This window comes from Prionailurus viverrinus, chromosome D1 (assembly GCF_022837055.1).
Source record: "Prionailurus viverrinus isolate Anna chromosome D1, UM_Priviv_1.0, whole genome shotgun sequence".
NCBI lineage: Eukaryota > Metazoa > Chordata > Mammalia > Carnivora > Felidae > Prionailurus > Prionailurus viverrinus.
In genome coordinates, this window is record NC_062570.1 from 48,928,219 (window position 1) to 48,941,225 (window position 13,007).

Here is a 13,007-nt window from a genome sequence, read left to right on the forward strand (position 1 = left end):
GAGGGATTTGGCAGGCAGCCAGCCCCATTTCATACAACCTACCCAGAACTTCATCTGAATATATTAATCTGTCAGCACATACTCATCTATGTACATTACATGTGTCTCTCTTTATTATCCTCTTTTTCCTCTAATTTTGAAAGCTCATATCCACCCCAGAAATCTAGGAAACTCACAGAGGCATATTAAATGCACATACTAAAATTCTTGTAGACATGCATAGACAGTTTCAGCCGAGTCAGACCGTTCTATAAACGCCACAAGATGAAATTTCACATCTTTGCTAAATGAAAGTTGATAAGAGCCTGAAACTTGCTAAGTAACATTCAACTGCCTTGGTAGGACATTAGGGGTTTTGAGGTAGGTGACATAATCTTAGACAGCTTCTCAGTTTGGAGAAACATTTTTCAACTATCAGAATGATACGCCTTATGAAATACCCAAATTCTCTGGCTTCCTCTTCCAGGTGAATGGCATTGACCTCCGTGGAGCATCCCATGAGCAGGCCGCAGCTGCACTGAAGGGGGCTGGACAGACGGTGACGATTATAGCACAATACCAACCTGAAGGTCAGTGAGAAATCAAGTTATAATGTTCTGATACGTTTCTGTGAGAATGTATACCCACATCTGGTAATCTGTATTAACCAGTCTATACCAACAAGGTTTTTTAAAACTCACCTATCCTGAAAAATGGGTGTTACATGTCCAGAGAATATGAGGCTTTATTACTCTTTTATTTATTTATTTTTTTAATTTTTTTTTCAACGTTTATTTATTTTTGGGACAGAGAGAGACAGAGCATGAACGGGGGAGGGGCAGAGAGAGAGGGAGACACAGAATCGGAAACAGGCTCCAGGCTCCGAGCCATCAGCCCAGAGCCCGACGCGGGGCTCGAACTCACGGACCGCGAGATCGTGACCTGGCTGAAGTCGGACGCTTAACCGACTGCGCCACCCAGGCGCCCCGAGGCTTTATTACTCTTAATCTTCCAAGGAAAACATCAGTTAGAAAGTCCTCTTTGAAATATGAATGAAAAAAAAAAACTATCCTCAACTTTATTTATATTCTTATCTGTAGGCACTTTTGGTCAGCAATGGATAGTATAAAAACCATTAAGATGGACTAAGAATCAAACTGACATGAGACAGATTAACAGGAGAAAATAAAATTTAATAGCATATGTAAGGGGAATCCACACAGGCATGGAAATTCCAAAGACAGGCAAAATTACATATATATGTCATCCTGAACTATGAAATGGGTGGGGTCTGGGACCTTAGAGGACAGGATTGTATTTCACAGGGTGATGAGAAGAACTGATATTTGGTAATTAGATATTTGTCCTGGCTATACATATACAGATGGATCACTCAGATAAAATTTATCTCTGCTAATAACCATTGTTCTGGGAAAGACCCCCAGGTGAGATCCTTCTTTGTAGTTATAGGAGGGACAAAAGTTTCTCTTGAGCCTGTAGGGTCTCCATTGCCTTCAGCTCAAAATCCACATACCAAAGTGGCACATTCAGTGGGGGCAAGGTGGGGGGAGTGGTTGTCCTGAATCCCTTCAGAAGCAAGGAGGACAGAGAGAACAGACCATGATCAGCAGTCTCTCTCTGTGGCATTAACTTTTATTAACACTAACACGGCTTTTGGTTGCCCTTGATGTAGATTTTTGTGTGTGTGTACTCTCAGCTATAGTATAGCTTGTTTGCAATATGCTACTGTAAACCCTGAAACATGGTGAGATGTCATAAATTGGCTTAGCCAACTGAGACCTGATGAGATATCCTAAATTGCATTAGCCATACCCTGCTTTTTGGTTTGTTTCAACATCTGTTTCTGTGATCAGAGTGAGGCTCAATGAGACAACCGGGATGTTACCTATTGTGTGGTTGATATTTTAGCAAATTTGTATGTAGATTGCTCCTTTGTTAATGAAATGCAGTTAAGCACACCACAGTGGGCTAGACTTTTTACAAGAAAAAAAGAGGAATGTGCTTTCTGTCTTTAGGAAATGTAGTTAATTACCCTTGGCCCACATAGCTCTCAGAGAAGACTATTAAACAGATAAACATGGAAGTACAAGATGCCATTAAGGAAGAGCCTTTATGCCTGTGGGTATAAAGAGCTTCTTTGACCTTTTAAAGTGATTCTCTTTTAATGTCAGTTGGTCTATTGTTCTTTGGAAGACTGAGGTTTGTATCTTGCTTGTGAAGTCTTAGATTTTATTTACCATAATGGTGGCCAACCACATATTTCATGTGAGAATAAAGAAAACATTGTGCTATGTGTATTTTGGAATGTTTCATTTATGTTGTCTGTCTTTAGAATTAGAATTTGCAATTAAGTTATAAAAATATATATTAAATGTTTTCTCCAATTGCCCTGGCCCAGATATGGACAGAGAATGGGGGGAGAGGAGATTTGTGATTATCAAAGATGGATGATGACAACACCAAGGGAAAATGTTCTTCCTGTACAGCTTTGAAAGTCTTTCTACTTAAAAATTAGTAAATGTGTCTTCTAATAGGAATAAATGGCTCCAGAAGTATCAGTTGTAAAACAGAAAATAAAAACATCTGGTTTAGCATAAATTGATAAACAAATTCTACTTCATATAGAGTAAGAACTTTTACATGGGACTTTTCCATTTTCTTTGTAGCTGTTTTCATTCAGTCTCAGACTTTATGCCCTTCACCACTACCTGACACATGGCAATAAATACCCAGGCTGCTTTCCCATTTCTGAAAAATTTCATCTCAAACACGAATTACAACAATTAGAAGCTTTTGATAGTGAAGACAGCCATTCAAGTGACCTTGAACAGAGTGATTTTTAACTTTAAAGGTTACAGTAAAAGATAAGAATGTCATCATTCTATCAACTTTAATCTTCATCTTAAGCTTCCTTACAGCTTTTGTTTCCTTTAAGCAGTGTACTTAATTTGGATACTATGCTGTGCTTTGTGAAGATGTCTATTCAAAGCAAATCTTATAAATCATATAAACCAATTTTCAAACTGCTTCTAAAGAAATGTGCAAATGAAAACAATCTTATTTCAAAATGCGAAAGTGCAGATAGGATTCACAGAATGACTTCCCTATTTTAATAGTCTAACTGTATTGTAATTTTTCACAGCTTTAAATCAGTTGGAAATGGGGTAATGTAACATCAAGCAATCATTTTCCCCTCTTTCTAAATTTAATGTGTAACTGAGCCTTAATTTAACTATTATATGAAATGGAAAACTGATTGGATTATTGTTTAGATCATTTAGGAACATTTAAATTCTATGACATTTTTAGGAAATAATGAACAATTTGCCTTTAAAATAACAAGTAAAAAGAGTATTCCATCAGAGTCCATTAGGAAATTCTCACCAGATCCCCTTCATTTGCACCAGGATTATGAGATGTCCATGCTAAAACAAATTTTATTTACATCTCTTTTGGTAGGTTCAAGAACCAGGCTTCCAGTAAATAAGTTTTTCAATTCAAAACATAAAAATGCTTTTGTCGGGAGTATACTAGATTCCTTGCTCAATGTTACCAGATATTCAGAAAATTTGGCCCTTCAGACTCATATCCCAAGTCTTTGTCTTTAAGAATTGTTTGTTTTTTATCTTACTGAGGAGAAAGAACTTAGATACATTTAACAGAAATCATTTTCTGATAACACAGAACCAAAATTGTATAATAATGACACCATCTCTAAGAATTATGGGATGTCAGAGAAGGGCTAAACCTGCAGAAGCCAAAACAGTACAAGAGTACTTCATGGAAATGAGGAAATAGGGAAATGGAGCCAGACTCTTAAAAGTGGGTGAGATTTCTATTCTGAAGAGCAGGAAGAAAAAAAATATCTTGCTAAACTAAGTAAGATCATGAGCTCCGTGTGTGCAGACGCACAACCTATATTTTGTTCACTGACAAATCAATTTTCTATGTTATACTTGTTATTAGTGTTTCTTAAAGAGTTGCTGAGCTGATAAATAAAATTTACCTTTCTTTAGTATTCAGTTTCTACTGAAGATGATTGAAGATTGGAGGAATGATTCAGTTTCACTACTTGCATTTTTTCATTTTGGCTTCAAAGCAGAAAATATGTGCCAAACCAGCATGTGTTGCAAAATATAAAACCATTTCCAAATCTGTTTTTCATAAGACTTAGCACATTTTTGAAATAATTATAAATAATTTATAATTATCATAATGTAACAATAAATGTCTACCTTGGCAAGTTTTACTGTGCAGAGTAAGACCAAAGTTGGGGTAATTTAGTCCCTGTTATCTAAATTACTCTATCCATCATCAAATCTTATCGAATGCCTAGTCCTAGGTAGTAGAATTAAAGCCAAATTTGAAGAGTCACATACAAACAATGTTTCTTTCTGGTGGTATGATTGTGATTCATTTATACGAGCCTTTTTTAAAATCCGTTTTCTATCACATGTTTACTTGGAAATTAACATGTATTATATTGATATTAGGAAGAAAATTATGAAGTTATTTCCTTTATTTCTTTTTTTAAGAGGATCATTTATCTGATACTTAAAGAATAATCCTACTTTAGCAATATGGGAAGTTAATTCTTGTATAAAACTTCAATTGTCTATATTCAGTTAGTGAAGTTACTCCCATCACTACTTCAAAAAAGGAAACATAATTTCTGCCCTCTCCCTGGCCCACATATATATACATGTATATCCCTTTCCCATCCCTTTATAGCCATCTTCCCCATTGCTTTCAGAATTATTATTCTAAAAAGATATTAGCCCAAGGTGCCTCTGCACCAACTCCATGCCCTTCACAGTATAGTCCCAGCCAACCTCCATGTTCCCTCCCCACTAACCCAACCATCACCCACCAGCATCATCTTTTATAGCCCTCCCACTGCTACACAGGACTGCTTTCTGCTCCCCACACTTGGTCCTGAACAGTTTCTGTGCCTTTGCTTGTGTGGGTTTCTCTCCCTGGAATTCCCTTTTCGCCCATTCTACCAATAGGGTTCCTACTCATTTTGAGAGCCTGCACATGTCACTTCCACTATGAAGTCCTCTTTTATCTGCTAAGTCAGTGTTGATTGATTCAGTCTCTGAACTCTTTAGACCTGTATTCAGATAGTTTTTGTGTTCCTTAACATAATTTGTGCATTTCCCAACTCAAGTAAGCTTCTAGAGGGCGATAATTCATTTATCACTCATTTTATGTCCTGTGAGAATTTGCTCAATATGAATTTGACTATGCTGTATTAAAGAGTTATCAAATGGATCTCCATTTGTTTTAGAGGTGCAATATAATATTTTCATTGTGTTGGCAAATAATAGTAAGTGCTTAAGAAATATTTGTTGAATGAATATTAAATGAATGGCGTGGGTTTTTTATATTAGTTACAGAAATGGTAAATGAATCCCCAGATTGGACATTTGGCATTGATGCAGTTTTTATGTGATGCCTTTTTGTTCTTTTCTTAAAAAAATTCACCCTATTGGATGATCTCCCTTTCTCCTGCATTGCAGAAAATCTACAGCTATTTTTTCTATAATAGAACACAAGCAAAAATTATTAAAGCTCCAACATTTTTTAAAGTTCCAAAACTTGGGGTGCCTGTGTGGCTCAGTTAAGCATCCACCTTTGGTTCAGGTCATGATCTCACGGTTAGTGAGTTCGAGCCCCATGTTGGGCTCTGTGCTGACAGCTTGGAGTCTGGAGCCTACTTCAGGTTGTGTGTCTTCCTCTCTCTCTGTGCCTCCCCTGCTTGAGTTCTCTGTCTCTCTCTCAAAAATAAACTTTTTTAAAAACAATAAAATTCAAAAACTCAACTTTAACACCATTGATGAATTTTTAAAAGTCATTGATTATATCCTAATTATACATTGGTCAAAAAAGGTCTAACACAGCATTTCCCAAATCAGATAGGGGCAAATCTTTATAGCATTTGTTGCCTTCTCACTATATAATAATACCTAGATTTACTGTGGTATCACTGACTAGGGCTGAAATCATAAGCTAGCTACCAGATATTCACTAGGAGAACCAAGTGAACAGTATAAATTGTTGGATAAAGCACAAAATGGAGACCAACATATTCCTATGAAAGCTACCAATATCCTTTTGCCTTTAACCTGACTATTCAGGGCATTGTTTTGGACACAGAAAGGGTTTCACAAAGACCTGCAAGTAGGAAAGAGGTGATCAGTCAGCAAGGTCCCCATCAGTGAGCGGGTATTCAAGTAGACAGTAGAGGGGCTGAGTTTCTCCATCATTTAAGTTTTTATCCAAGTTGCAGTTAGTTAACATACAATTTAGTTTCTGGTATACAATATTGTGATTCAACACTTCCATATAACACCTGGTTATCTACCTTTTATTCTCTCATAGAATACTTGAGTTCCTGAAAGAAAAACCCAAAGAACAGAGTTAACTGTTCTCTGGAGACTTACAAATAGGGCCTGGATTATGGAATTGTGACTGAGTGGCTATTTGGTTCATTTAAACTTTAATTTGGCTAGTAGATATTTTTACTGAACACTTACTATGCTCTAGTCATTGTTTTTGGGAAAAGATAAAGCAGTGAACCAATAAGTCCTTCTCAAATAAATATTCAATTTGTCAGATGGTGATAAGTAATGTAAATAAATAGGAAGAAACGTGAAAATGATAGTAACAGAGAAATGTGTGGTGAATATAGAAGACCAAGCTAATCAGTTTATATTTCAGCAGAGACCTCAAAGAAATCTGAGAGGAAGCCATACAGGAATCGGGGGAAGAAATGAATTATTCTAGAGTCTTGGTCTGCCAACTCTGGTCTGTGAAGCAGCAGCATTGATAAAAACTGAGAGCTTGGTAGAAATGCACAATCTCAAGCTCTAATTCAGGCCTACTAAGTGAGAATCTACATTTTTTCAAGATCCATTGGTTATTTGTATGTACATTAGTTTGAGAAGCACTGCACTAGAATACTTGAGGACCCTGCAAAAATTGTGATTTGTTACTGTGGGGTTGGACTCCCTCTACCTGGAGTACAAGGCAATGTCACATAAGGCTGCATCGCTAAGGTTGATTTCTGGCAGGTGTTACTCAATGATTGGTCATGCATCAGTGGTTGTACTAGGGACAGGTCAGGCTGCAGGGAATCTAAGAAGTTCATGTGTCATTCACCTCTACCTTGCCTCTACCTCCCCTCTAAGTATAGATTATCAAGCAAATTCATAAGTCTTGCTAGAACTCCTCATCTCGTGATACAATGAACCTTTTCAGGCTTCATTCCCTTTCATTATGGCTTCTCTGCAAGAGAGTAAAGAAGCAGTGAGTTGGGATGAGGTAAGATTGAACTCCATCCTGATGGGCAACTTTGTGGATCAAAAGAAAGTTATTAAGGCATCACTATAAAGTTTCTTTAAGGAACTTATTATATTTTAAAGCAGAAGCTCATTTCAGTAAACTTTTTTGTTCCTTTTAAATTATGAAACTAATTCAGAAAGAAAAGTACTCATTCTTTTCAGAATGAAGTGAAATTCTGATATTTTTCTGGGTTACTACTCTAAATGAAGTCACAAGTTTAAACCATAGTTGGACACCATCATCTATTTCTCTATAAGGTCAAAGATGTGGTGAAAACCTAAAATGAATATGTAATTTACTCTGAAAAACTATAGATACCTTCTGTACCTAAAGGTTCCCAGAAATGAAAGTATATACAACATCCAAGAAGCTTACTTAATTCAACCTAAATTTCTTTCTTAAAATCAATGTCTACATAAGTTTATACATATGAATGAGCAGCTGTGGCATGTTGAGATATTTTCTCAGTGCAAATAACTGCATCTTAAATACCCAGGCAATATTCATAAAGTCCAGGTGGAGGTCTTGGTCAGAAATTGCATCAGTATCATCAGGGAACATTCAGGATGAGCTTTGGAATGGAAAGTAATGTGTAAGACTCTGGACTAGAAAGAGAAGACCAGTATTCTAGTCCCAACTCTACCCCTAACTGTGTGACCTCATGCTAGTTATTCATCTTTGTGAGTTTTCATTTTCTCACTTAGAAAAGAAAAAGTTAGGATGAATAAAATATTTTCAAAAGAAAGAACCCTCCAGTTACTGAATTCTAGATGAAAGACATGACCCCCCAAGTAATATAGAAGTATAAATCCCATTATTTGAAGATCTTGTTGCTAATACTACACCTTTGTTCTTTGCATTTTTTTGCATTCTTTAAGAAAAAACACAAAATCTGGTTAACTTGATGTATTCTGTGCAGTTTACCTAGAATCACTAGAAATGGAAATTAAGAGTTGAAAAAATCCTTAATGGTCACCTTGTCCAGCTTCACAGATGGGGGAACTGAGGCTCAGTCAACATCCACATAGGAAATTAATTCAGTATCTTAAAACTTGTCATAGATGCTAAAGTTGAGGCTAGCTAAAGTTGAGGCTAGCTCAACAACTAGTAAATTCCTGAATTCTTTTAATTTACTATAGTAGCTCATCACGGCTGATGACTTAACTAGCCCAAGGAATCTAATCCAGTTAGATTATTATGAACAGAAGAGATTTGAAAAATTCTTATGGAACCTCAGGGCTTTCTCACGCCCATAATTTCACTTTCATTGCTAGCTTATTACTCTTGTTAATTGTTCTTACTCATGTATCGCAATTGAATGATATATATGAGAGGTTTCAAAGTGTAAGCAATTACTATTAATTTAAAAAATAACCACAATCGGGGAGTATTGATACTTCAAGAAACAGCTCAAATATATTATGCTTTTGGGGCACCTGGGTGGCTCAGTCGGTTAAGTGTCCAACTTCTGCTTAGGTCATGATCTCATAGTTTGTGAGTTCGAACCCTGCACAGGGCTCTGTGCTGACAGCTCAGAGCCTGGAGCCTGCTTCAGATTCTGTGTCTCCCTCTCTCTCTACCCCGCCCCTGCTCACTCACACTCTGTCTCTCACTCTCTCTCAAAAACAAATAAGCATTAAATTTTTTTTTAATATCTTATGCTTTTCCTCTTTCCTACCCTAACTTCTTCATGCAGCATCCTTCATCCATGTGTCCATCCATCCATCCATCATCAATCAGTTCATCCCTAGTGATATTCACATTAGATGATATTCACATTAGATGATATTCACATATCATCTCCAAATATGTTGCATTAAATCTGATTTAATTAATTTGATTCACATATTCTAATTTTTACCAAAATATTAGGAAGGAAGCTTACATACAACTTTATATCACTCTAGAATTTTTATTGCTTAGCTGTGTCTTTCTCCACAACTCTCATATGGGTACAGGCTCCACCAACACGTACTGCCTCCTCCTGCAACTAGAAATCTCCCAGGATGTCCCTTTACTTATGTATCTTTTTCCTATCCTTTTCCCAGTTGCTTTTTTAACTCCCCAACCTCCAACTAAAACATAACATCACAGAATATAACAGAAAAGATGATTCATGCAAACAGAGTCTGCAGATTTATGGGAGGTTCTCTCTCAGTGATTAATGATGCTGCATATCTTTCTCCATGCTTATGCCCTGGTTTGGACGTAGAGTAATGTAATGGGGACAAAGTGAGATATCACTTCCTGACTCAAAAAATTCTTTTGACCTAATTATTTACCCTGGGAATCCAGTGTTTCAAACTCTTATCAGAGGGGCTAAAAATATTTACAAAGCTGATATATGTCATTTCCCTTCCTGTTATACCATCTCTGCCCATAATTAAACATACTGATCTTTGGGTGTCTCATCTTGTGATTTTATAATATTTTGAAGGACCCTTGGCATCCAGTGACATAATGCACTCACTCACTAATACTGAAAGAGGCTAAATAAATCTTTGTGCTAGAGACATTTTGACAACCAAAAAGATCTCCTAGATCCATCCCTTGAATTAGCAGCACCCAGATCAAATACATGGAAATAAAGGGTCCTAATCATATTCTTGACTATACAAGTATTACCAGATGAACACAGATCCTCCACTGATAAGGAGTTTCAGGACATCAGAGAACTGTTAAAGAATGTTCCACAGAGACAAGCAGAAGAGGAATACTGGCTAAAACATCTAAAATACCTACTAACCTTACTCCATATTCTCAGTAAAGAATGTAGTTCACCTCCACATTTGTTTGGAAATCCCAGTATATAAGCCAACCCTCAAATTTACTAATGAGTAATGAGACATTTTTCTTGTTACTTCCCTGACTCCACAGCCAATGCTTTTTAACCACGCCCAAGCCACATCACTTTCTAAACAGTGATACTCTGTTTTGTTAATTAACATGGTTAGAGAGATTATTTTTAAGGCTCTTTCTGGCTGACATTCTATGAAATTAGAATATGTCATTAAGGAACAATTATTGCAAGCAGGTAATTTTGAGTGTTCTCATTTTATTCCTCACATTTTAAACACATGGAAATTCTGCTTTCACCCACTTGGTGGGAAGGGGAGAGAGATCTATATCTGTGGAAATTTCTCTCTCTGTGTTTAAAAGAATTTGAACCCCCCCCCCAATAATGGCTTCAAATTCAATTCAAGTAGAAACACTTGTTACTTGTTGGGGCTTTCAAGATTAACAATTTATTATATATGACCTCTTCATTTACAGACACATTATAGCCTAAATCTTAATCAGTTTCATAAAGTAAAGTAAATGTAACTACCAAGTTGGGAAACAGATTTATTGGGGGTAAAAAGAAATAATATGAGAAAAAATCATTTTTTATAAATTCAAAAGCTGAATTCTGAATTTAATTCTCAGAATCACAAGTAGTAGCAACTAAAGAATGGGAAAGCCAAACCCAGGAAACATAAAGTGTACATCTTTAATGTATATATACATTCCTAATAGATTCCTATTAGGAATATATATAGAGATTCCTAATCCAAATAGGATTCCTGGTAGACTCATTGACTAAGCTATAAAAGAAAAGTATTCAAATTGTACTTTGGTTCAAGATAATCTTGTTTTATTCACTCTGTTTTCTCATATTCGTGTTTCCACAGCTAAGCGTAATTTATTTCCTTAATAAGAGTTGCTGACACGTTGGGGACATAAAGCAAAGGCAGAACAAAAATTCCTTCAGTCAGTCTTCATTCAGCTGATATTTATTAAATGCTTCCAGTGAGTGACACACTGACCTGGACATTGGAGATAGAGTGATGAACAAATTATGCATGACCCTTTCCCTGATATACCTACAGTTAGCAGAATAAAATCACACACCAGTGGTTCATACAAGCTCAGGTGAGTGCTCTAGAAAAAGAAAAGGACTTAGATCTAGACTCTCAGGGTCTACATATTCACGTATATTCTTAGAGTATACCGAGCCAGACCAAACCAAAACAGACTAAAAACTCTGACCTAGATAGAGGCTTAAGAAGGCATCCCAAGGAAATAATATTTTCATGAATCTGAAGGGTAAGTAGGCATTAATTTGTCAAAGCAGGGCAGAAGAAGCAGTTGTAAGGAAGAGGAGGGAAACGTATGTGAGAAAGTGGGAGAAATACCATGCGTAAGGAAGTGAAAGAGGGAGGCGTAGGCAGACTATGGAGGACTGGTATTTGGTTCTTTCTCCTGAAAGCAACAGTGTTGAAAAGTATTAAGCCAGAGGCTGGCAGGATCAGATTTTTTCTTCTAAAAAAAAAATAGCTCTGACTGCTGAAAAGAGAATAGGCCAGAAAGTGCCAAACATGCTGGGAAAGACCCAGTTAAAAAGTGCTCATCTGGGTAAAATGGTGTTGGTTGGCTTAGAAGTAGTGGCAGAATTGGTGGAGAGGAGCAGACACACTCAGGGGGAAAATGGGGGGAAAGTTGGTGATAAAGTCAACAGCCTTACATGTTGGCTTATTAAAATATATAAATTCACCCATTTCATTAAAATATGGCACAGCATTATTGAAAATTACAAGACAAATAAACCCGTCAGGGAAAAGCATGTTTTATTCAGTTTATACCTTAGTCCCTAATACAGGGCCTAGTTCATAGTAGGCGTTCAATATGAAATTTTTTCATATGAAAAATTTTCAAATTTTCATAAATATAAAAAATAAAAGAATGATGCCAATGAAAAATATATTCTATAGGAACTCTCTCTTCATGTTTTTTATTTTAGCTAAGGCAGAACAAAATATAGATGTCAGAAAAAGAAAGACAGGGAGTTGGTAGCAAGAGAGAGAATAATTAAGACTAGTATGGAGCAGTCACCATATGTCTGATGACATTCTAAAATCTCTGCATATGTTTACACATTTAGATTTCTCAAAAACTTATGATATAGGTTCCATTGCATCACCCATTTGCTCATTTACTGGGACTCAGAAAGCATAAGTAGTTTTCCCAAGATCAGACAACTAACCAGTAGAGTAAAGCAAGGAGTCATTCTCAGGCAGAAAGATTCCAGAACAGCCATTGTACTAGACTACTTCTCAAAGGAGAAAGAAAAGGGAACCCGAGTCACATGGTGATAAAAGAATTGGAGAGAAAAAGGGAGGCAACAGAGGGGATATGCAGAATCTAATAAAGGGAAAATGCCATGTACCCAGAGAGAGAGAGAGGACAGAGGTACAGAAGGGACAAAAGAGTCAGATGGGGAAATAGCGATAAGCTAGGCAAGGTCAGCCGACAGGCAGATCAGAGAGACTCTAGTAATTAGATGTGATCAAGAAGGGAGACAGGCCAATATTGGGTTGTCATAGGCCATAGGCCCGGGAGCAGAGCAAGGCTAGTTGGGTGAATTCCCTTTTTTTTAAGTTTGTGGTGTTGTTCTTTTCAAAATATGGGGCGGTTGGGGGCCTGCATTTCAGCTCTGAGAATAGGTGTGGCCCCAAACTGGTACAAAGGCAGGTGGAAGGCTCACTATATACTACATTTTGAGGCCTTAAGTGAGTGATAACCTCTCTGAGCCTGAAATTCTTCACCTATAACATAGAGATAATCATATTTACCTTCCAAAGTTTCTGGGAGAATTGGAGAAAATAGATGTAGAGTGTCTA

The 13,007-nt window shown here is 36.8% G+C and overlaps 1 protein-coding gene across 10 annotated transcripts in view; it reads left to right on the plus strand.

The window, feature by feature from the left end:
* The window catches only part of DLG2 (discs large MAGUK scaffold protein 2), a 2,044,734-nt gene that overhangs the window by 1,734,708 nt on the left and 297,019 nt on the right, over nt 1-13,007 (plus strand). For all 10 annotated transcript variants that reach the window (XM_047877315.1, XM_047877320.1, XM_047877323.1 and 7 more), the window contains one exon: nt 467-569. In XM_047877315.1, coding sequence (XP_047733271.1) covers nt 467-569 — 103 coding nt within the window. The remainder of the gene's footprint in view (nt 1-466; nt 570-13,007) is intronic.